The 26,457-nt window shown below is 35.9% G+C and overlaps 2 protein-coding genes across 3 annotated transcripts in view; one reads left to right on the forward strand and one right to left on the reverse strand.

Annotated features, from left to right (window-relative positions):
* LOC110457802 (spermidine synthase-like) overlaps positions 1-7,504 on the forward strand; it is a 20,133-nt gene extending 12,629 nt beyond the window's left edge. Inside the window, exons 4-8 of the mRNA XM_021509222.1 lie at positions 2,022-2,175; positions 2,669-2,752; positions 3,194-3,339; positions 3,929-4,051; positions 5,101-7,504. Coding sequence (XP_021364897.1) covers positions 2,022-2,175; positions 2,669-2,752; positions 3,194-3,339; positions 3,929-4,051; positions 5,101-5,115 — 522 coding nt within the window. The 3' untranslated portion in view covers positions 5,116-7,504. The remainder of the gene's footprint in view (positions 1-2,021; positions 2,176-2,668; positions 2,753-3,193; positions 3,340-3,928; positions 4,052-5,100) is intronic.
* Positions 7,505-9,274: 1,770 nt separating this feature from the next.
* On the reverse strand, positions 9,275-26,202 carry LOC110457804 (25S rRNA (cytosine-C(5))-methyltransferase nop2-like). 2 transcript variants are annotated; one of them, XM_021509226.1, is made up of 18 exons: positions 26,001-26,202; positions 25,237-25,282; positions 24,671-24,861; positions 23,979-24,079; positions 23,461-23,571; positions 22,677-22,732; positions 22,474-22,559; positions 21,762-21,855; positions 21,224-21,326; positions 20,858-20,947; positions 19,808-19,895; positions 19,192-19,332; positions 18,596-18,735; positions 16,259-16,348; positions 12,498-12,620; positions 11,774-11,871; positions 10,499-10,623; positions 9,275-9,965 (listed from the first exon to the last, which is right to left on the reverse strand). In XM_021509226.1, exons 1-18 carry the CDS (start codon positions 26,107-26,109, stop codon positions 9,709-9,711), a joined length of 2,049 nt encoding a protein of 682 aa, XP_021364901.1. In that variant the 5' UTR covers positions 26,110-26,202; the 3' UTR covers positions 9,275-9,708. The 2 variants fall into 2 exon arrangements, with proteins under 2 accessions (XP_021364901.1, XP_021364900.1); XM_021509225.1 differs by having other exon boundaries at positions 9,278-9,965; positions 23,979-24,082.
* Positions 26,203-26,457: the final 255 nt, after the last annotated feature.

A 26,457-nucleotide genomic window follows, 5' to 3' on the forward strand; every position in this document is an offset into this window, starting at 1 on the left:
GTCGTGAAACGGGATGGGTCCCCCGTGAGGATTTTCAAGTTCTGTTGACCAGCCATGTCTGGGACTTGTGAGCCCCAGGCAGGTATGTCTTCAGAAACTTGAACCGAAGCATCCTTGACCGTGACACTGTCAACCGGCGCCTTGCCTCGAGTCACTTGTGCGTAAGAGGGTGTAGCAATGTCTGCACTCCCGACTATCCTCCTGGCCTCGGGGAAAGAGACACCTCGGGTATATTTAACCCGTAATATCTCCCTCTCCTGGCTCCAGGTAGGGCAGTCGCGAGAAGAGGCAGCGTGCTTCCCCTCACAGTTGACACAGCGCAGGTTGGCGATGTCACAGTCATTTTGCTCGGTGTGACCCTCACGGCCACAATACTGGCAGATCGATTTTCGTCTACATCGCTTTTCGTGATGACCGTACTTCTGACAGTTTCGGCATCGCAATGGATTTGGGATGTAGACGGAAACGTTGTACCTCTGGTATCCGATTGTTAGTATTTGGGGTAGTGTTGGCGTTGAAAAAGTGATGATGAAGGTGTTTGTTTTGATTGTATCATTGTTTCTCCTGATCACCATCCGCCTCACCTCAGAGACCGGGACGCTCTCCTCCTGGAAATATGCCAGTATGTCTTCATCGATGTCATTGCGCAAGGCTGGGCACCTGATTACCCCTTTGCTGCAATTAAGTGATGAGTGTGGTTTCACACTGACACCGATGCCAGCAAAACTGGTTGTTCCGAGTAGGTTCATCGCCTGTTGTTGGCGATAAACCTCTATAAGGAGATCGCCCGATCCCAATGGCTTAACGGATTTCACATCCCCTGCGATTCCCTGGATGCCCTTCCTCAACAGAAGTGGAGACAACGCGGCCGTTGTTTTACCACTCTGTGTGGAGGTCACCACAAGGAATTGCGGGAATTGGGTGTTCTGTGTTGCGGTTTGGGTTCATCGTGCCTGATTTTGTTATGTCCGTCGTTTTGGTGGTTTTTATCTTTACCCATGTGTATATTTGTTTGTTTCACGATCTATGCCTCCACCCGCCACGGAGCCCAACAAGGGGACACTGGTGTGACGCGGATATCCAGAGCCAAGTGTCGGAGATACATAGAATAGTATACTCGTATGAATATACATACTATTTGAAAGAATATACTCTCGCGATTGACCCTGAGCCACCGCCTTCTTGGGAGTATGTAAACCAAGGGCTCGGCGTGCCCAGCCGATTGGTGATAGAGGGCCCATATCACCTCTCGTCTACCCAGAGTCCGAAGCCAAAGCAGTATGTTGCAGAATATCGGATCATGTCTCCTTCCTATCAAGAGTTTGACAGTGATTCCGACTCTGCTCAGCTACCAGGATCTTCTTCCCCCAGGAATACGAGATGCAACCCACGGCAAACAGGTTGGCTCAAATTGGAGCTACTGTGAAAGCCTTCTGCTACGATGACGCCCAGCGCGCCACAATCATACCCCCGAAATGATCACATACGCACTGAGCACCAACGTACCCAGCCTCGGGACGTGGACCCAGCTTTCTTGGAGGCCATGTAGATATGTGCTATAGGGGTTGATATTTAACACGACATAGTGATGCACTGTGATATGTAGATATGTGCTATAGGGGTTGAAAAATATTTTAACTGCAAGGTCAAGGTTACTATTACTAACAATAGAGCAGGGGGAGGGGGTTATGGTGAGGCACACGACTGGGCCCTTACTGACCTGTCAGTCCTCTAGTTTCTCTCCACATTGTAAAATTGTTGCTGGCTTTATTATCAATACCAACAGAAACATTACATATGTTGCCTCCTTATTATATATAAATGATGCAGATATTCTGCACCATTTCCAAGGAGATTTTTGCAGGAATTGCTACAACATTTGATTTGCTACATAGTTTCCTTTACTAGGTGGACATTGATGTATTGTACTGTACAGCAAAATGTAAATTCCTTTAATTGACCTCCTTTGTCCTCGTTGTTATAAAAGGGACATGTAAACTAATGTTTTGTTTTTGTTACAGAAAGTTATAGAAGTCTCCAAAAAGTTTTTGCCAAAGATGGCCTGTGGGTTTGATAGCCCCAAATTGAAGCTACATATAGGTGATGGGTTTGAGTACATGAAGAAGCACCAAGGGGAGTTTGATGTTATTATCACCGATTCATCTGATCCGATAGGTATAGTATTATACTGGAATGACTGTTTTTTTTTGGTTAATTTTATATTTCATTCTTTTATTTTTAAAAACCACATACCAGTAATATTGATAGGTACAGTATAAAAAGCTGTCTTGTACATTCTACTTTTCTTCATTTTTATTTTATACACATTGTACATACTGAGGATACATTCCTTTCTTTTTAATGAAAAAAATGACATATTTCTATGAATTAAATTACTATAATATTTTCAAAATATTTTGGGTTTTTTTGCATAATATTGTCGAATACAGTAAATTTCTTGTGTAATTTTATTTTGATCTAGCTATATGTAACATATAGATTTTTTAAGACTCTACATTGAAAAAGACAAGTGCTTAAGTGAAGTTTTAAAAAAGGTGTTTCAGAAGTTAACAATATTGATGGGCATGATATGTTGTGTTTAATTTGCAGTACATAAGCTTTCGTGTTATGCAAATTTTCTTTAAGTGTTATCACAATTATTTTCCAGGTCCCGCTTCAAGTTTATTTGAAAAGTCATATTATGAATTGATGAAGAAAGCATTAAATCAAACTGGAATATTGTGTTGTCAAGGTAAGTCACAAACTTTTCATCTGAATCGAATCGCTCATATCACCTGTTACTATCACCTTGAACCACCCAAAACATGTACCAGGTACTATCATTAAATTGAATCCCTCAAAACACTTACTGGTACCAGGTATTGCCATTAACCTGAACCCTTCAAGACACTTACCAGAAATAACCATCAATCTGAGCCCCCTGAAACCCCTTACCAGATATAACCATCAATTTGAGCCCCCTGAAACCCCTTCCAGATATAACCATCGACTTAACCCCTCAAAATACTTTCCAGGTATTATTGTATTACCATCATTATTACATCAGATATGGTATTTTGTCTACATTATGGACAGTGGTGGGATATATATATATGTATAAATTGTATCCTGTTATACTCCCTACTTCTCGAAGTTGTTCATTTCATATCTTTAAAATTCCTGTCTTTAATAGGCGAGTGTCTGTGGTTACATCTTGACCTCATCAAGTGTATGCAGGACTTCTGTCAAAGTCTGTACCCAGTAGTGGACTACGCCTACACCACCATCCCCACGTATCCCAGTGGTCAGATCGGCTTCATCATTTGTAGTCTTAATCCTGTAAGTATTTCACCGATCAGCTGGACTTTTTCTTCAGTCACTGGATTCCACAGATACCTATATGTCAGCATGTTACTAAAATGACTTAACTTTCTCATAAAGGGTAAAAAAAAACAGCCCAAAAGAAGCACAAGATTCAAAATTATGTAATTCAGAAAAAGAAAATGACCAAACGTACCAAAAGGGATGTTAACAAATTTGATTGTGTATTTCAATTTTGGCTCAAACTTATTTCATTGGGTATTAAGGTACTAGGTTCAGGGTATGATGATATAGTGGATGACAAGGTACGATGCTGTTATCACAGTCTAGGAGAACTGTAGATATGACAAGGAACGAAGCTGTTATCACAGTCTAGGAGAACTGTAGATATGACAAGGTACCATGCTGTTATCACAGTCTAGGAGAACTGTAGATATGTCAAGGTACGATGCTGTTATCACAGTCTAGGAGAACTGTAGATATGACAAGGTACGAAGCTGTTTACACAGTCTAGGAGAACTGTAGATATGACAAGGTACGATGCTGTTATCAAAGTCTAGGAGAACTGTAGATTTATAAAAAAGTGTAATGTGTTTGTTTTACATAGGACACATCATTTTCTGAACCACTGAGAAAATTCACAGAGGAAGAGCAAATACGATTGAAGCTGAGATATTACAACGCTGAAGTTCACAGAGGAGCATTCACACTGCCAGAGTTTGCACGCAAGGTAACACTCAAATTATGACACACACATACACCCTCAAACATAATGAACTGGGGGGGGGGTACCAAATATTTGTCTTTTCCATCAGTTTATACTTCATATTAGTAATACTTTGCTTTTAACTCCCATTTCCCAAATAATAGAAGTTCAACCGTCGTTAAATTTGATACAGTATGTGTATATATACATGTTGAGGAGTACTACACCAATGCATACAATGTAGGTCACTGTTACTATCTTGGTTTCAAATTGACGAGCTTCATCAAACTCCATGAGTCTTGTGTATTATAGCAACATGTCTTATGTAGGTCACTGGGACCTATATTTTCCACTTTGATTAGTCTTTGAATTTGGTAGATTTTACTTTCCTTCGTTTTCATTTAAGTAACTTTATCCCACTGCAGTGTGGTTTGTCCTATATACAGTAACCTCCCTTTAATTTCTGCTTGGATTTAAGTACAGCCAGGTCACTTTGTCCAGGTTGCACAATTGGTTAGAGTGATAGTATACCACACTCGTATGTCCAAGGTTAGAATCCCGGTCTGGCCCTGTTGAGATTTTACCCTCAGAATACTATTGTGGATTTATATTGTGTCTATTTCATATCTGTTATTTCTCATGAAAGTCCCGCAAGGTATGCTTTCGTTTCAGAAATCATTTATCAAAGCCATAGTCATGGCGAAAAAACCCAGATACAATACTGAGTTACAGTTTTTGACAATGGTTCAGGAATCCTAAAGTGGGAACAATTTGTAGTGAACAACCATATCTCTGTGAATAAGGCCAAGTCTGCTGGTCACTACAATGTATTAAGAATGAAATAGAAGTCAGGTGTTAAAGTATTTCCCTGTTATTGCATATTCTTGATATTCAACAATGTACCTGGTAATTGCTTTTATTTCAATTTTTAAACACAACTTCAATTGAAGATTGTATTTCACCTGGGATGAATGTTTTATGAACTTTTGGTTTAATATCAGCCCAAGCACTGATGAAACATGAAATGAGGTTGGTATATAAATTAAGTTTGTGTGATCATTTCTAATTTACAGGTTTTACGAAATTGATGATTGGTGTTAGAGCTAGTTACTGACATAACTCCATATGAGAAATGCTGGACACTGCTAGACACTGCTGGACACTGCTGGTTTCGGACATGCCACTTCCCTCAGGCTGACCAAGTCTTCATAGGACCACTGGATGTCATATACACTTAGGATCAACTTGGATATTTTTTTCAAAAAACTAAATCTTAGACAAGTAATTGTTAAAATGGATGCAGGTTATAAAGAGATATTGTTTCAGGTATGTCTTAGGGCCAGGCATGGGCTGTTCCAGAATTAGCCATAGGGGACGGGTGGCAGACATTTTCAGTGGCCCCTCCACCTAAAACATCACAAATGTGATTAAATGAAAGGAAAGATAGACAATATTTTACTGTTAAATATTGTAAGGAGAGGGGGGTTGTATTGGCTGCTCCGATTGTACTGAATATCTGTACATTAAAGTTTTAATCCTACCACCCATAATACATTAAGATTTGGTGCCTCCCAACTCCCCAACTATGATTAATTATGTAAAATCCATTATCAGACATGGTTTTTTTCTGTAGAATTATGATAGTTGTTCTCTGGATGGTATTTTCACCCTACCCATATCAGCAGGCTTACCAGCTACAATGACAAGTACTGGTAGTTGCCATGGACCCTGAATAGACGAGGTCATTAGAATATCTTCAGTCTTCATGCTATGTTCAGTACGAGGTTCTGGAATGTTTACAAATGGTCAGATTGTATATTCAACTTAAGATTAGAAGTATAGTTTTTTGTTTACTGATAATTTAAACCAGTATTTTCACATTAAACATGAACCCTGCCTATATATGTCCTAAGCAATCTTAAGGTCAGGGCCATTTCATTTTCTCCTATATATGTCCTAAGTAATCTTAAGGTCAGGGCCATTTCAATTTCTCCTATATATGTCCTAAGCAATCTTAAGGTCAGGGCCATTTCAATTCCTCCTATGATAAAAAATTGACAAATTTGTCACAGAGGTTTCACTTTCAATGAGAATTAGAGATCAGTGATTAGACAGAGCAATAAATTCTGCTGTTTGCTACGACACATTAAAAAACACATTGAAGTTGTCCTAATGGTTTTCTTTGTACAGTGTATTTAAAAATGTTATCATAGGCTTATAAACTGTCTTACCAATATAACTCAGGATTTCATGTTTAAATGTATGTAAGATGTCGTGTGAACAAGGTACATGTATTTTAGTGTTTGGAAAAGAAATTAATGGTTGATTATTCTGCTATGTATGTGATCCAAGATTATTGTGTTACATTTGTATCAATTACATATTATTTATTTCTTTGTTTTTTAAACTTCTTCACATTAACTCTCAATAAATATGAAGATTTTGAAAAATTCAAATTCATACCAAGATTTTGAGAAAATTTATAAGGTTTATATAGTGAATACGATGTTTTGATTGACCCAAAGATAATATAGTGGGTTGAAAATATTTGTATGCACAACAACTATATTGTAAAAATAAATGTTTGCTCCCTTTTCATTAAAAATTTGTGCAATTAAAATCAAATGGGTTTTTTTCTATTTTGGATTTGTTAAGTATTATTAATTTTTTGTTTCCACTCAGTGTAAACATGTGTGGGTCATGTGTATTTGAAAAATCTGCAACATAAATTGAATGTGGTCGGTAATGTGTGTACGTCTATCACATTCTACAGTAAACAACTAAGGTATATATATACATCATGTGGTATCTTACTCCTATGCTGTTTTTGTGTTGGAGTTGTCTCCCATTATTCTTAACGGCTTTTAAATACTTACAGAATTTCTTCAATGGTAGTGTTGTGAACATGTACTTGTAGAGTGGCCGAGCCGATTTCTCTGTATGCTTGGTGAGCAGGTCGTCTCGCCCGAAGGTGATGAGCTGTCGTGTGTGACAATATTGAGTGTAGTTAACACAGGGTCGAGCCACTGTACCGACATATTTTGTGTACTGTTGGTCTGATCGTAGATTACACTCCCCGTTGCAGGCAGACATTAAGATTAACATACATTTCACTTGTTTCTACAGTACCAATAATTCAGTGTTCTGTACCATATATATACCATCCGAGCCCAAATCCATATATTATATTGGGTAGAACTGTCAGAAAGGCTATACAGGGAACAGAGGACAGGTAGCATAAATCCTAACTTAATGAGGTACAGTTAAAAACAAGCATCTTTATAACATGAATCGAGGGATCCTCGAGTGATTATTAGTCCTTCCACCAGTAGATCTACCGGTATCCTATTGGTGTATTCGAGCTATATAGATAAATAAATGTTTGGTTGGTAAACTGCATATGACCTTAAAGAAAAGTACCAAAGAAAAGAAATTGTGATGAACTTGTACAAATGGACATTAAAATATTACAATGCAGATCTGTTTTTTTGTCATAGTTTCATGTTAGCAAACATTTCTTAAAACATAATATTCTTAATAAACATCTGCATTGTGGTAGTCACTTCAAAGAATGGGCAGTCTACATTCTGGACACTTCTCAGGACAGGCAGTGAACATGCTGACCACTCCCCTGGACTTGCAATTAGAATTCTAGTTACTTATAAGAATGGGTAGTTAATTAAATATAATGGTCACGTCTTTGGCAGGCAGTAAGCCCTGCTCCTTTATTACACTTGGGCCTTAACTAATTCTGTGCTTCTGGTTTTACCCTCAAAACACTTGCACTCATTGAATAAAGGAAAATCTGTTTAGGCCTTTTACAATCTTTTGAAGATATAGCCCAATTTTCCATATTGGGCTTTCCTCAAAGGATGAGGATTTTACTGGAAGTAAGTTTAGATAGGAACTACAAACAAATGAAACACCTGCTGACTGGCTGATTTAGTTGCACACGTTCTTTAGCCATATTGGACTAGTAGTGTTTTAATGAAAAGTTTAGGACAGACACTGCTAGGACACAAACTAACTGGACTTTTTGGCCAGGTGAATACAACACCAAATACAATAAACCTTGCGTAACATAATGCCCCTGGTTTCATTTGCAACCTCACTTGCTGCCAACATATTTGAAGGTCCTTTTTTGCCTTTATTAGAAACATGTCGTGAACAAGGCATCACAAGTGATACAAATCCCCTCACATTCACACTGTGAAAGTGACCTTTAATGCAGTAACCAGAAACGTACATATGGGCTGAATCCTATATCCCCTCAAACTTTCATTGCAAGGGGATAATACGTAAAAGTGAAAATGTTGGCATTATGACCCTTTAAGCCTATCACGATGTGGAAATGTTGGCATTATGACCCTTTAAGCCTAACACGATGTGGAAATGTTGGCATTATGACACTTTAAGCCTAACACGATGTGGAAATGTTGGCATTATGACCCTTTAAGCCTATCACGATGTAGAAATGTTGGCATTATGACCCTTTAAGCCTATCACAATGTGGAAATGTTGGCATTATGACCCCTTAAGCCTATCACAATGTGGAAATGTTGGCATTATGACCCTTTAAGCCTATCACGATGTGGAAATATTTGCATCATGACATCATGACCCCTTAAGCCTATCACGATGTGGAAATGTTGGCATTATGACCCTTTGAGCCTATCAGGATGTGGGAATATTTGCATTATGACCCTTTAAGACTATCACAATGTGGAAATGTTTGCATTATGACCCCTTAAGCCTATCACGATGTGGAAATATTTGCATTATGACCCTTTAAGCCTATCACGATGTGGAAATGTTGGCATTATGACCCTTTAAGCCTATCACGATGTGGAAATATTTGCATTATGACCCTTTAAGCCTATCACAATGTGGAAATATTTTGGCAATAGTTCTGAAATATCTATAATGTATGTTATCTTTAAAAAACTTCGGGTGTGGATATTTTTGTGGTAATTTACTTGATGCGAAAAATTCAAACATTTCCACACCACAAAAATTTCCACTTTTACAGTACGTCTCCCTCAATTTATAACGAAAGTGATTTTTCAATTACTGCATAAACTTTTTGATGGAAAATATGATTGCAGTATAACAAAGCTTTAGTGTATACGTACATTTATTCTACAGATCTGTGTGGTATTGTTTAAATCTCAATTGTATACAATACCAGCAACTTCGAGGTCACTGTACACATTCACAACCACTGCCAATAAATACTGCTTACATCTTCTAAAAATACAGAATTTGACATGAACACAGATTTTCCCGAATTTTTTTTAATATTTCAACAATGAATTTCAAATGAATATTAATAATAATGGTCTAAAATTCATAATTTAGACTTCAGTTTGCATGCTTATGTTGATTATAATGTAAATGAAACATTTCATAATTTCTGATCTAGTTCTATGTCACAGGCGTAATAAACATTTCATACTTTCTGATCTAGTTCTATGTCACAGGTGTAATAAACATTTCATAATTTCTGATCTCGTTCTATGTCACAGGCGTAATAAACATTTCATAATTTCTGATCTAGTTCTATGTCACGGGCGTAATAAACATTTCTGTGAAACAGAGAGATACAACATGAAATTTCACACCATTTTTTCATCGAATCCATTTCCAAGCATTACATATTCCATTGCACTAATATTGTTATTTCACTTCTTTGACTTTTCAGCAGATTTGAATTTCTTGAATTGTCCAGGTTTAAACTTCTTCTTGTTTGACTTTTTCTCTAACCACTTATTTTTCGATTTGTCCTTTTTACTTGATTTCCCCTTCTCTTCCTCATCATCACTGTCACTGTCTGTAGAGTTTTTCACATTTTTTGTTTGTTTTGTATTCTTCTCTGAACTTTTTTTATCAGTGACCTCTGAACTTTCATCCTCGGCTTCACCGTCAGCTGAAGTATTACCTGTAATACATAATAACAGAAAATTTACTATTAAAACCTAATTTCATCCTCTGTTTTATGTCGGGGTTGTCATGTTTACAGAACTCAGGTGTTCAAAGTTTCATAAACTTTCACAAAACGCAAACATTTATCTAGAAAAGGTTAAAAAAAAAAATGAAAACTAAAGTTACATATATAGGGATTCAAAATAATTATTTAACAACAAGAAACAGGAATACATTTTCAGATACTTGTCAAAATCTCATTTTAATTGAATTATTATTTTGAAACAGGCAATTTGTTTTTCATGTTTCGACTCTGCTGCATCAATGATGGGTTTCTTCATGCTAAAAACATCCTAGTACTTGTACTAAGATTCCATAATTAAACCAAAAATTAAATCTAAAGATTTGGCAAAAATTGTAATTACAGCGAAGATAGATGAAAAATATTAAGGCGAAAAAATATATGAACTAAATGATTTTTTTATATAAATCTCCTCCGACACTATACAAAAATATACTGATTGCAGTATTATGTATCACATGACTCACCTGTACCGGGAATTTTGTTTGAAAATTTCTTAAGTTTTGCCACAAAGAATCCGTCCATGTTGTGCGTGTGTGGGTAGAATCTCCTTGTCAGCTTCATATGGGGATGGTATCTGTTCTGCTGGAAACTGTTAACAAAACAATGATACAGAAAATAGGCTGGTATCATCCTTTTAAAACTGACAAGTGTAGGGAGCCACACATAAGTCAACTTGTACCATCATACAGCGGGTCAAAGATCTATTAACTGAACCTCAATTATAATGTTTTCACTCTTAGTATAAAAATATACATAATAATTATAACAACTCAAGGTTCTTATATACCGCTTTATCACAACCTAGTTCATAGGTCGTCTCAAAGCGTATCACAAATTATTATTCATGATTATAGGGCCCATGCAACCAGCATATATCTTTCTCAACTCCCTGGGGAGCATACAGCTGGTGCTGCCAATTTCAGCGCTCACAGCTAGTATCAACAATTCCAGCACTGCCCTAACACATACTCAACTACTGCTGAGTAGACTGGAACAAGCAGATTAAAGTATCTTTTTCAAAGATACAACACAGTGCCGTGACATACTCGAACCCATCGTACCACCAGACTACCTCCAAGACAGACGTAAGGGTAAGTACGTGTAGATACACAAAATGAACCACAAGACGTTGACTTCACTCGATTTTTCCACAGGGACCTGAGAATTTGTAACAGCTATATTTGGACCTAAACTAAGGTGTTCAGAGTAATTTTACATGTTTTAGAGGTTTAGATTGACTTTCGGTAAAATGACACCCCCAATGATCATATATACCATGAAGGGAGGAAAGCTCTCGATGTTGAAATGTCGAGCCCACCTAACTTTCTTGCATTAAAAACAACATTTCTATCTTTGAAAAAAAGTTAGGCTGGGTCAACATTTCGACATCGAGAGCTTTCCTCCCTTCACCGTATGTATGATCATTGGGGGTGTCATTTTACCGAAAGTCAATCTAAACCCCTAAAACATGTAAAATTACTCAGAACACCTTAGCTAAGGTCCAAATATAGCTGTAACAAACTTTTAGGTCCTTGTGGATTTTTTGTGTGGTTTCTGCCATTTGCTGGAGAGGACTCCATGCTGAACCAAGTTAAATCAACACCTGTGCACCAGGCTCTTCATTAATGGATCAATCAACAGTAAAACATACAAATAGTGCATATTTCTGAGAGAAAATAAATGTGATATCAGCTAATGATTTCTGATACTGCACAGAAAGTTAATTAAAAAAACCTTACTTTACAAATCCTTCTCTGCCGAAGTCGAGGCCCGTCGGGACTAACTTTACATTTCGTTTTTTCAATGCATATTCAATCACCCCCTCGTTCTCTTCTGACTGTAAATGAGAAAAAATTAATGAAGAGCTTGATATTAACAATTGTTTCCTGAAAAGTAACTGAAACTTAATTCAGATTTGAGTATCATATGTATGTTTTTCCAGTTATTTTTACAATTATAACTTATCAAGGGAATTAGATGGCTTCCTTAGCGCTGCAGTGGGCTAGTTCTGAATCGAGATAAGGTGGCTCCAAGACTCTCGCACATCTATGACCAAGTATTAAACAAAGTGTAGATGAATCAAGTCATTTCAGTACATATATAACAACTAATTGTATATACGCTTACAGTGTAGCCTAATCGACATCAATTTGTGGACAATTCGTACATATTTTACAGATTTTAGTACATTCGCTTCACTGGTCATTTGTCTGATGAAGGTGACAGAGTACATACCGTACTAGTCATCGAAACGTCACATATAAACACTTTTTGGTTGTGCTACATAAATCTTTTCATAATAAATACTTACCAACCTGAAGAAAATGTTTAGAAATATACTTATTATTTTAGCTACCATAATTTCCCATAATTCGAACAGGATTGACAATATTAATTCAATTTTGTTCGAACTGACCAGATGTTAAACATATCTGTGGGTATTTTCGATGTTATTTGACGTACCAATACAGAACATGTAGAGTAAACAATGTATCCTCCTGTCTTTGATTTTGCATCACAGCAGTCAATGGCGGACAGCAACAGTTCCTTCTGTAGATGTGCACAGCGCAGGATATCCCTCTCATCCTGGGGAGGAAATATATCATGATCAGAGACGATGACAATTGGGGATGTATACTTCATTACACAGTTTACCTATATATTGTGTTAGTAGTTTTCCAATGAGATATTTTGCCATGATTACTGAAGTATCCAGACGAGCTATTCAGGTCATCTCAACTAAATATTAATAAGTACTTCATTCAAAACACAAGTTTTATCAATGCATGCATTCTGTAGTTTATAAAATAGTTATCAATTTATTGATCAAGTCCAAATATACCAAAAGTTTCTCATTGTCGAACTCTTTTTTGAATGAAGATATAAGATGTTACATTACAGTAGCTTAGCTCCTTAAGTTATATTGTTAGTACAGTAGCTTAGCTCTTTAAGTTATATTGTTAGTACAGTAGCTTAGCTCCGTAAGTTATATTGTTAGTACAGTAGCTTAGCTCCTTAAGTTATATTGTTAGTACAGTAGCTTAGCTCCTTAAGTTATATTGTTAGTAAAGTAGCTTAGCTCCGTAAGTTATATTGTGAGTACAGTAGCTTAGCTCCTTAAGTTATATTGTTAGTACAGTAGCTTAGCTCCTTAAGTTATATTGTTAGTACAGTAGCTTAGCTCCTTAAGTTATATTGTTAGTACAGTAGCTTAGCTCCTTAAGTTATATTGTTAGTACAGTAGCTTAGCTCCTTAAGTTATATTGTTAGTACAGTAGCTTAGCTCCTTAAGTTATATTGTTAGTACAGTAGCTTAGCTCCTTAAGTTATATTGTTAGTACAGTAGCTTAGCTCCTTAAGTTATATTGTTAGTACAGTAGCTTAGCTCCTTAAGTTATATTGTTAGTACAGTAGCTTAGCTCCTTAAGTTATATTGTTAGTACAGTAGCTTAGCTCCTTAAGTTATATTGTTAGTACAGTAGCTTAGCTCCTTAAGTTATATTGTTAGTACAGTAGCTTAGCTCCTTAAGTTATATTGTTAGTACAGTAGCTTAGCTCCTTAAGTTATATTGTTAGTACAGTAGCTTAGCTCCTTAAGTTATATTGTTAGTACAGTAGCTTAGCTCCTTAAGTTATATTGTTAGTACAGTAGCTTAGCTCCTTAAGTTATATTGTTAGTACAGTAGCTTAGCTCCTTAAGTTATATTGTTAGTACAGTAGCTTAGCTCCTTAAGTTATATTGTTAGTACAGTAGCTTAGCTCCTTAAGTTATATTGTTAGTACAGTAGCTTAGCTCCTTAAGTTATATTGTTAGTACAGTAGCTTAGCTCCTTAAGTTATATTGTTAGTACAGTAGCTTAGCTCCTTAAGTTATATTGTTAGTACAGTAGCTTAGCTCCTTAAGTTATATTGTTAGTACAGTAGCTTAGCTCCTTAAGTTATATTGTTAGTACAGTAGCTTAGCTCCTTAAGTTATATTGTTAGTACAGTAGCTTAGCTCCTTAAGTTATATTGTTAGTACAGTAGCTTAGCTCCTTAAGTTATATTGTTAGTACAGTAGCTTAGCTCCTTAAGTTATATTGTTAGTACAGTAGCTTAGCTCCTTAAGTTATATTGTTAGTACAGTAGCTTAGCTCCTTAAGTTATATTGTTAGTACAGTAGCTTAGCTCCTTAAGTTATATTGTTAGTACAGTAGCTTAGCTCCTTAAGTTATATTGTTAGTACAGTAGCTTAGCTCCTTAAGTTATATTGTTAGTACAGTAGCTTAGCTCCTTAAGTTATATTGTTAGTACAGTAGCTTAGCTCCTTAAGTTATATTGTTAGTACAGTAGCTTAGCTCCTTAAGTTATATTGTTAGTACAGTAGCTTAGCTCCTTAAGTTATATTGTTAGTACAGTAGCTTAGCTCCTTAAGTTATATTGTTAGTACAGTAGCTTAGCTCCTTAAGTTATATTGTTAGTACAGTAGCTTAGCTCCTTAAGTTATATTGTTAGTACAGTAGCTTAGCTCCTTAAGTTATATTGTTAGTACAGTAGCTTAGCTCCTTAAGTTATATTGTTAGTACAGTAGCTTAGCTCCTTAAGTTATATTGTTAGTACAGTAGCTTAGCTCCTTAAGTTATATTGTTAGTACAGTAGCTTAGCTCCTTAAGTTATATTGTTAGTACAGTAGCTTAGCTCCTTAAGTTATATTGTTAGTACAGTAGCTTAGCTCCTTAAGTTATATTGTTAGTACAGTAGCTTAGCTCCTTAAGTTATATTGTTAGTACAGTAGCTTAGCTCCTTAAGTTATATTGTTAGTACAGTAGCTTAGCTCCTTAAGTTATATTGTTAGTACAGTAGCTTAGCTCCTTAAGTTATATTGTTAGTACAGTAGCTTAGCTCCTTAAGTTATATTGTTAGTACAGTAGCTTAGCTCCTTAAGTTATATTGTTAGTACAGTAGCTTAGCTCCTTAAGTTATATTGTTAGTACAGTAGCTTAGCTCCTTAAGTTATATTGTTAGTACAGTAGCTTAGCTACGTCAGTGATATTGTTAGTACAGCAGCTTAGCTCCTTAAGTTATATTGTTAGTACAGTAGCTTAGCTCCGAAGTTATATTGTTAGTACAGTAGCTTAGCTCCTTAAGGTATATTGTTAGTACAGTAGCTTAGCTCCTTAAATTATATTGTTAGTACAGTAGCTTAGCTCCGTAAGGTATATTGTTAGTACAGTAGCTTAGCTCCTTAATTTATATTGTTAGTACAGTAGCTTAGCTACGTCCGTGATATTGTTAGTACAGCAGCTTAGCTCCTTGAGTTATATTGTTAGTACAGTAGCTTAGCTACATCAGTGATATTGTTAGTACAGCAGCTTAGCTACTGTACTAACAATATAACTTAAGGAGCTAAGCTACTGTACTAACAATATAACTTCGGAGCTAAGCTACTGTACTAACAATATAACTTCGGAGCTAAGCTACTGTACTAACAATATAACTTAAGGAGCTAAGCTACTGTACTAACAATACAACTTACGGAGCTAAGCTACTGTACTAACAATATAACTCAAGGAGCTAAGCTGCTGTACTAACAATATCACGGACGTAGCTAAGCTACTGTACTAACAATATAACTTAAGTTATATTGTTAGTACAGTAGCTTAGCTCCTTAAGTTATATTGTTATCTTCAATATTGAGATGACAGCAATTGCTCATCTAGATACTTTAGAAACCATGGCAAAATATTCTCATTAAAAGCAACATCGCACACATTTTCCCTTTTGGCTTCTAGACTTTCTGCACCTTGTTATAACATTTAACTCCAGAGTACCAAAGATATTTCATAGAAAATTTGGTTGGGAAAGGAGGAGGTCACACCCTCCACATAACAGCATTCACTTGTCTTCTTTTCCCCATATAGGGTATCGCATCCTCTGTTTACACAGATTTTCATCCCCTAAGTCAAATTATGCCCTAGACCAAATTCAGTTAAAATCCACTCGATTGTTGTGGACAAGTAGGGTTTTCAAGGAGATTTTGACAAACAGACAGTTGATGGACAAACAGACAACACACAATCGATACTGTGTTATAGCTAGGTTAGGCTTAAATGGCTCTTTGGGCATTATGAGCTAAAATTATTTGCAGAAAAATTGGACACACATTATGCTGGTAATTATGAGCTTATAAGATGATATACAGATTTAATCATGTGATCTTCTAACAACCAGAAGTCCTTTATTACCTTGTTCATCTTGACCTCCTCATCCTTGGAAATGACCCCTGTTCCACTGCAGGGTGCGTCCAGTAGAACCCTGTCAAACCCCTTCATAATCTACAACAGAACAGAAAACTCTCCTTATTTCTGCATGTTGGTTAGGCAATTAGGTGACAAATGTCAAACACTTAGTAAATTGTTTCCTCAAGCACCAGTGGGCACCTACACAAAACATTATTTACAAGGGAGACGACTTGTATAAGCTTAGCCTGTTGCCCAATTCCCAAACCTGATATTTTGAAGTTGACTTGATATTGTATAAAAGCTTGTTAGAGACACATTTTATCATAAGGTGTTTAACATCAAGGTGTATATGGTCTGTTAGAAGATATGTATTTTTTTGGCCCCAATCACACAATAGTCCTTTAAAAATTATAAATCTGGGCCTGGGTTTATCCTATGATGAATAGTGAATGTGATGCAATACATTACTGAAACTGTTATATTACCTGCAACTAGTGAAAACATGTTATATTACAACACAAATTGACAAGAGCTGCCCTGAGATGAACAATATCTATTTATTTTATGGCATGTGTAGAGGTCTGACAAATATTGCCCAAACAAAGCTAGTCAAACCCATACCTACTAGGCCACCTGTGTTTAAATGCTGCCAAAAGCCATCGACACGTTGAACATTACAACTGACCATCAAATAGTACCATTGACTTATATATATATATATACCGGGAATTAGGGGTGTCACGGTTAACCAAAATAGCGGTTAACCGCGGTTCAAAAGACCACGGCTCGGTTCATAATTTCCGTATTTCGGTTCGGTTCTGTATTAGTGGGTCGTAGTTGTTTGGTAGCAGAAAGGCGTGTATTATTTGTGTCATATACCGATCGATACATATCCATGACTCCATAGTCATGCACCCGCAATAATAAGTACGACTGTGTTCTTTCGGATTGTTTGAGTGGCAGCTTCGACTTGGATTTTCTCGTCACAAGCGGACTGGTGCACAAGACGGTAACTGAACACTGGATATATGTATAAACACAAATTAAACAAATCAATGTCAGCCTTTATATCTTATATAACTTGGAAATCAGCAGCTACGAACTAACTGGATTCAACACATGGGCCCAGTGCAGAAAACATGACAACACGAGGCCTTTGCCTTGAAAAAGTTTTACACAAGACTTTAACCCGATTTCGTAGCGGTATATATATATGTATATTATGTACGATATGGGCGGACATTGATGAGTTAGATCCCGTAAAGTACACCAATTTAATATTGTTTTTATTATTTTATGATTCTAGACAGATTGTCAAAAAGTAAGGTGCATGAGCAAAATGCATTCATGCATAATAAACAAGAGGTAGGTTAGCACTGGCAACTTAGTAAAAATGGAGACTTAAATGTTTGCAGGCCATGATATAATAAAGGAAAGAACATGATTGTCCAGTAAGTACATAGATTGTGCAATGGAGACCAAGATATTTGCATGATATAATGAAGGAAATATATATTACATAGATGTTTCAATAAGTCAACTTAAGATGGGACAGTTGTGGACATCGAAATACCTAATACAAGTGACAGATTCTTCGTGTTAGTATCTTTATACTCAATACCCTCAGATGAGGATTAGTAGACAATTGTATATTACTGTTTTAAGTGTGTACATAATGAAGTTTGTTTACGTATTCTACTTGTGATTGTGTATATGAAATACATAATTACAAAGTTGCCTGAACCAAAATAACCGAAAACTGACAATAAAAATGATAACCGAACCGAACCAAAAAATTCCTTAACCGTGACACCCCTAGCCGGTATATATATTCAATTTTGCAAATCAAATTGGCTCTTGACCATTACCATTGGCCACACAATGTTACGAAATTGACTGTTGACTTATGACAACTGATTGTTACCATTGACGACCATCAGTTAATTCATTAGCGGTTGATTGTAACCATTGACAAGTGACTATTGCCATGGCTGTCACTAGTAAGATATGATGGTTACAATAATGGACAACTAACGTTTACCATTGACTTTTGATAGTAAACATTGACATCAAATTGTTATCATCGACATCATTGTTACCATAAAACTCTGTATACCTGGAGACTTTGGCCCAGTCCAACTTTTACTCTTCACCGGTAAAATTTATATATGTCCTCCCAGTGTTAATTTTGCATTTTGCATGTGATCACTTATATGGAATGCTGTGTCCTAAATATAAATACTAAGGTATTCCCTGTCATCATAAATCTGCCAGTTTTACAGAAAGTGAAAGTTAAACCTCAGTGAGGATATCTTGGTATACAAGTTATTAGACAGATACCTTAGGGAACACCCGTCCATCGTGATGACACACAATAGTGTTGGTGATTCCCATTCTGTGAGTGTTTCCCACGATGGCCTTCGCCCGGTCTGCATTGGCATCATTGGCAAATATTGTCCCAGTATTCTTCATTAGGGCAGCTGTACAAACGTTTAAATGATTTTATAAATACATGTTTATTAGTTTTGTGAGAAATTTACTTCCAAAGTTTTTTCTTCTAAACAGGGAGGAAGCAGGCATTAGTTACTGAAATTAAGAGATCTTGAAGAGAGTGAAAATATTTTTAACTTTTAAAATTGTGAAAGATACCCTGAAAATGTCAAGAATGAACATATTTCAGGTTCCCTTGACAAACAACGTTCAGGTAGTGATGTTCCTCGAAATATATTTGTATTAGAAAACCTCAACTTCATTCGGAATTTTCAAGTAAATTTGCATCCTACATAGATTTTTTATAATGTTTCATAAAAAAATCCCAGTATTAATGCATACTGTCACAAAATACAAGCAAATTATCTAGATTCATATTTGTCACTGAGTGACATACTCACATAAATCTTTTAATTTATTTTCACACATAGTATTAAAGAATTTACCAATGTAGGTGGTCTTTCCCCCTGGAGCTGAGGCCATGTCCAGTATCCTCTCATTCTCCTGTGGGGCAAGAGCCATGACAGGTAGGAAACTGGATCCCCCCTGAAGGATGTAGTGTCCAGCCAAGTACTCTGGTGTTGCTCCTAAACATAGCAGATCATATACATAACAATGGTTACTAATTGTAAATAGCATTTACCTCCCTTAATATGTTTTTTCCTACTTGTTTTATTGAGGTCGAGATTAATGTCCATTTGAGGTGTAAATGGAAATGATTTAGAAAATCGAATTCACAGAATTTTAACACCATCCTGTTTTATTTAATGACTTGATCTTCAATCACTCATTTCAAATATTAAAGAGAAATGTTACACCATAGTAAATCAACATCATTATTCTGTCCTCGCCCTCATTTTGTTTGCCATTGTTGTTAAGTTAAAATTTAAGGGAAGCACATTGAACTTAGCCTGAGTAATAATGGGTAATGATTTGCAGATATATCCATAAGCTCAATGCGCTTGTGAAATGTAAGACATTAGAGGAACATAGATGTTAGGTATTGCCTATGGATTTGTTTTATCACAATACATCATATCTAGTACTGTACAGTTTCCTTACCTAGTGGTACTTGTGTGTCGAATACAATCAATCCAACCTTCGACCATTTACCAATGGGATCAAGGTTAACTCCCCTGTTGATCAGAGCCTGTAAATCAATAACAAGAATTCAACACTGAGCAAAACAGAATGTAAAACAACAGAACCGCCAGGGGCAGCATATCCTCCTCCCCAAAGAGACTAAGATCAGGATTTGCTATTAACCCATCATGGATTTACGTTCAAGAAGGGCACAAATCTATACAATCTTCTATGTGGACATTCTATTCATTCTCTGCATATGAAATACAATTTGTACAATCGTTACACTAAAGACAGGTGGAGCATAATGGGAATTCATTCCCAAGTTATTATAAGGACAAACACAACAAACCAAAATTTTATTTTTAGCAGCAATGACCTTGACTTCTGGCAGACCACAACCAAAATCATTATGGTTTTGACAACCCACCCACCAAGTTTGAAATTTTTATAATCATCCGTTTTCAAGTTATCATCTGGATGAGCAGAATTCCATTTTTAGCAATACTGAACTTGACCTCTTGACACATAATGCCCAAAACCATGAACTTTGTATGATCACTCTTTCTCAAGTTATCATATGGACAGGCAGAATTCTTTTTTTATAGCCACAATGACCTTACGTCTGTTGCACCATGCCAAAATTCAATCGAGTTCTTCACGTTCATTTGGGCAATACATATGTCAAGTTTGAACTTAGTATGATAATTCATCCTCAAGTTATCATCCAAACACAACTAATCAAGCAATATCCTTTTTTAGCAATGGTGACCTTTAACTCTAGCGGACCATGTTTTTTTGTATTCTCTAGGGCAACCAGCACACCAAGTGCATGACCAGTTTCTCTCAAGTTATCATCCAGACATGCACTAAGGAAAACCAGACGGAAGGACGGGCACTTCGAGCGATGGCTTTATCCCCCCTGTATATTTTTACATTTTTCAATGTTGCACCAATTTGTTTTTTTCTACATAAATGGAAAAAGATTGTGCTGTATTTTAAGCTGAGTAGATTAAATTTGATCCTCACCTGTGCGAGATCTCGCCTGCGAGTCTTTAGTGTATTGGTTCTGATTGTCACTGGCCGAGGAACTTCATTTGCCTCGAGAAACTCTTGAATCTGAAAGATGAAATGTAACGATTTCCTGGTAAGTGTCTGTATAAGATATCATTTAACACACTGATAATCCTAATGTATTACCTACATTTTTATCAGTGGGACAGTCTTTAAGATGTTGCATATGCAATGAATAACTTGAACTCGAGAAAATATAGTAATTCCGAGTATTTCAAAAAGGTTAAACCAGGATGAGGACATTTGGTGAATGTTGGATAACTAGAAAATGTCTGTAAGACATGCTCATGGCTGATGGAAGAAATTATTTGTGTTACTCACCTCTAGGGGAAACAGACTCATAATTTTTTCCATGAGAAAGTCGTTATAGCTGTAGTATGTACAGAAGTCAGACCTCAGCTGACGGACATAGTCCTGGCGACTCCTGTAATCATCAGATGGTAAACTAAGAATGTGTTTTAGACTGGAATGCTACTGTCATCATGTAAAACCAATTTCATTGTTTGACAATTTACTGTGAATTCAATAGCAATGAGAACTTGGACCCTTGTACCTTAACGAAATAAACACATACTTAGTTTGTTGAGAACTTAAAATTTTAAAGACAATTTCATTTCTCCCTACCTTAAAGATTTTGTCAATCTTGGATTCTCTAACACAAATCTAATTCCCTACCTTCATGGTTTGTGATATTTTTTTATTTCCCTATCTTTAACACTTGTTGTGTTTTTAATGTCATGAGTGATAGAGACTATTTTGATTTCTGTATCTTAAAGGCTTGTGGTGTTTCAAATTCCAAGAGACCATTTTGATTTTGTTTTCTTCTCTGCTTGTGGTGTTTGTAAGAATACTTCCCTACCTTCCAGGCTCGCGTCGTTCTTTGAAGTCTGCCAGAACATGCATCACTTCCTTGATCCTCTGTTGTACCATTGTTATATCTGGTGGCTGGGCAGGTACTCAGGGGTCAAGGTCAAACAGTCTAGTATTACAGATATCATTAGTGACTTGATCGTTATAGAACTGTTTGATTTCATACTTTGTAATGGTCTATCAACACAACCCAGTCATACAATAAACTGGACAATGGATACCAATGGGTTTTCTACTTAAATTTTCCCATAGGCTGTTCCTTCATGAACTAGGGAAATGTAGCATTATTTTCACTGAAGTTGGAAAATATTCCTCGACTGTTCTTTATTTTGCGAAAATACACCACTTTTCTGCTAGGGGAAGTAGCCTGTAATTGGATGTCAATCCAGGCGTGAAAAATCACTGGATACCCATGACATGTTTCCTGATTCCAAGCATAATATTCTGTTTGTAATAACGTTGACTTTAGACTCAGGGCCCCGAGTTGTCATAGTACTGAACACATGTGTTAAATGACAATTTGACTGAAATGACAGTAGATAGGTGACTAACAGCTTCTATTTATAGCAACACTGAACCTAATCTTGGTTTAAAAACTCTGAAATCCAAACTGGTTCCGGATATTAAAGTTCTGATATCTGAGAAAATTTTCATCAAAATCTTTTTAAATACCGGGTAGTTGTCTATAAAACAAAGGATATCTTCCTTTTCCACCTCCTGGCCACTGGGTAACGTGTACTTCTCCATGTCCATGATGTTGGTCTGGAGTTCAGCTTCTGCTAATTTTCTGTGCAAAACAAAGATAGGTAACGGAATAAAAAGAATTATTGTCTTTCTTAATGGGATTTTGAAGTACAATCAGATTTAGAGGTGATCACATGATCATTTCCGTATCCTTCCTTACTTGTTTTTCTCTCTCTTCTTTTCCAGCTTCTTTGCTTCCTTTTCTACAGGTAATAACTGAAATGACACAATATCAAAGTATAATAAAGATAGTCACTACTTACCAGTGAAATTGTCCTATCAATATCTTTTAATTTAATTTGGGTGCATGGGGGCTTTACTCTATCACTTGTTTTTCATTGGATTGAAATTTCCCACTCAAGGGGTAAAACCAAGACTTGCTGAGGATTTTGAACCCAAGTTATGTACCCAAGGACAGGATATTCTATCCTACATAAATACATTTGATACAGTTCTTTTCTTACATCGCTTACCAATTTTTTAATACATATATGCGAAGACACTATCTTGCAGAAAAATATCTACTTTTTCATCCAATTAAGTAAATTATCAATAGTGAATACCACTTGAAAGAGCACAACACAGTTTGGTTTATACAGAATATATAACCTTAAGATTATAAATACTCTTAAAATATTTCCATGTCCTTCACCATTTCTGATAATTGTACAGGAATCAAACTCCTGTGATTCCATACTCAAAACAAGGAGGCACCTAGAAATACCCGTTATTATTTATATACCTTAAGAGCTTCGTAAATATTGTATTTCATATGATCTCAAATGTGATAAGTGACTTCAGGGTTATCAGCAGTCAACTTGATCTGTGGTTTTCATTTTTGCCTTGGGTCTGAATTATTGTACTGTGTTCATTTTATCTCGCATCTAAGAAAACCTCCCTTTATTGAGATGTCAAACATCCTATGCTATGTTGATTCAACTTACATCTTCATCCCCACTTTCCTCACTGTCATCTTCATCCTCCTCCTCATCATCTGATAATCCCACATCATCAAAGTCATCTCCAGCCACCCCATCACTTTCTCCATCATCTGACTAATAAACAGAAAGAATTTTAATTTATATTACAAGGTATAATATAAATAATCAAACACACACACAAATTTCCATATGTTTTTTTGCCTGATTGCATCTCATAAATGTTAACTATAATTAAAAGTCATCGTTGTCATCTGTGATTGTTTTGCTCAGTTTTACAGACAAATTCAGGCTGTTTCCCCTAGCTAAAAAGTGCCTGATTTTCCCATAATGACCCAAAACTAAGGAATATATTCTCAATTTCAATATAAATAATGCTATATTTTCCCAATTTATAAAAGAACAGGCTGTTGTAAAATTAAGGTTACAAAAACAATGGTCATGGTGATAGCTCTTTATGATAAATAGGTCCGACTAACTGCACCTTGACCTTTAAGTATTTATGAAGTAAAAGAATGAGATACCTCATCAGAATCCATCAATGGTTGCTTAGATGACGGTTTTAACCATGCCTTGTTTTCATCCGAGTACCCTTTGACAGGTTTTGTTTCCTCCTCATCGCTGTCTTCTAAAAAAGATACAAAGCATATCAGAACCTAATGACAACTGGGGGTACTTTACAGATTTATGGCTAAGCAGAATTTGAAGTCCAGTGCCAATATAATAAAACCATTCTCATACTCAAACTGAGATTCTGAGCTTAAGGTCAAGTCCACTTCCTTTTCCCAGTTATAAATTATCCAAGCAGTATTTTCTAATCATACAAAATGTTTGTTGAGATTAAATGGTAAATACCCTTTGTATACATGTCTATTAATGTTATTTTTCACTGTTATATGATTTCAGCAACTTACACTTGCAGTTAGTTTGAGCACAGAATATAGACTCGAGCATGAGAGTGGTTTCATAAACACAGGTACAGAATTAATTGTAAACTAAATGATAAATAACATTTTACGATTACAATACATTGTCCAAAATTTATACTAAAACAAATACTTGCAATCACAAACAATTTTTCATTTCAAACTACATGTGCAACTGTTTTGAAATATGTTAGATTAAGCACTGTGTATTTCCCAAATACTACCCAAGCTACCTGGGACTAAGTCTTCACAATAATCATTAATACTCTTTTAAAACTTCACTTAATTACCTTCATCCTCCTCATCATCATCACTTTCTTCCTCACTTTCTTCCACCTTCCTTTTCTTGCTGACGACAGGAGCCCTCGCAAACTTTCCAGGCTTCTGGCTTTCTTTTTTCGTTTTCTGTTGCAATTTTTCTTCTTTCTTCTTTTTCTTTATTTCCATCTTTTCTTCTTTTTTCTGTATTCGTTTCTTTACTCTGTGATATAATAAAATCACAACCAAAGTTGCCAAAATATACAACATATATTTATACCATGTGTTTAGCTGGTATTCACATTTTATGATTTTCAATATTATTGAAAATGAAACTTCTACTGTTTACCAGGAAATGTTTACCCAGTCAAACGTTCGCCCTCCGCCAGTAAAATCCATATTCATCCAGTGTTAATTTCGCTCCTTCACATTTAGTTACTATGTTTATGATGCTGTTCACTAATACTCGGTGTAATGATAAATCTGCCCTAACTACCAAGGACGAAAAAAGACAAAATTTAAACTGCATGGTTTAATGAAAAGTATGACATAAATACAATCCACAGCCCTATTGAATGTAATGATAAAAGTAACATACCGCGTTTTCTGTCTGCTTGACAGCTTCTTTTCTGAATCATCATCTTCTGAAAATATAAAGCACAACACAGCGTGTGTACACAGTACAATGCCATTGATCTCAAAAAAGAACTTGGTGAATCTCTAAGATATATTATTATTTATTAATTATCTCGAATGAATGATGTCATTTTATGCTCCTAATCTTTAACTGCTAAGAAAAACCCCATGTAATATGTTAGTATATGGCATATATGACTTCATAAAAAAAAATCTTATGATCTCTTTCATGGCCCAAGTGAATGCTACGAACCGAAATATTATCTATTGTTCATTCATATACCTAGGTAACTGTAAATGTAACCCTCAATCATAAAGGATGAAATTGTAAGAGTCAATTGCAAGAAGCCATTGCACAATATCTGCAGGCTGAATTGAAAAAAATCAATTTATTCATTTGCTCACTCCGTTTGCGGTAGACTTTCTTATTTTCATGTACTTCATCTACGTGTGTAATGGATTTTGTTCTTTATGAGTTTTAAATTAATGCATCGAAAGAAATTTTGTTTACAACAGCTGTACAACCCTGTCTGACAAAATTCCTATTTCATTCCTTCCAACCATCAGAGATATATACCTCATCGTGGCAACGAAGATTGAAATTCGATGACATATATATGACTATGAACTGACAGTAGGCAATAATTAGGACTACATATAATACCATGATACATTTCGACCACACTGATATCTAACTTTGGCTGATGCCTGTGATCTGCAGCTTACCTGTGTTAGCATTTTTTAAAGCATTTGGAATCTGCGGTGGCTTCTGCTTCTTTGTCTTTCGGCCAGGCCCTGATTTTACCAAGTTAGTCGGGTCCCTTTTCCTCCCCATCGTTATTTACGCCAGCAGTATTCAGAAATGTGATTAAATCTATCCGTCTTTCCACACTTCCAACACGTGTTGGCAAAAACAGCTACCGAAAAGTGTTACACTTCCGGTGTAATGTCGTAAAATATAGAAACCATTAAGGATCCATGTACAAATGTATTTATTTATAAAAAAAAATGAATTTGCTTTCATGGCTTGATAATAGCTTTGATGAATAATTTCTTCTTTCTGTTTTATCTGTCGTATTTATTGCTCTGAAATATAATGGTGTATGTTTTATGTAACCCAAATAAAAATTCTTTGAATTTCATCTTTTTCTTCCGTACGTACGTGGAGTGAACTGAAAAGAGT

The sequence above is a fragment of the Mizuhopecten yessoensis genome, unplaced genomic scaffold, assembly GCF_002113885.1.
Source record: "Mizuhopecten yessoensis strain PY_sf001 unplaced genomic scaffold, ASM211388v2 scaffold9311, whole genome shotgun sequence".
Taxonomy (NCBI): Eukaryota; Metazoa; Mollusca; class Bivalvia; order Pectinida; family Pectinidae; genus Mizuhopecten; species Mizuhopecten yessoensis.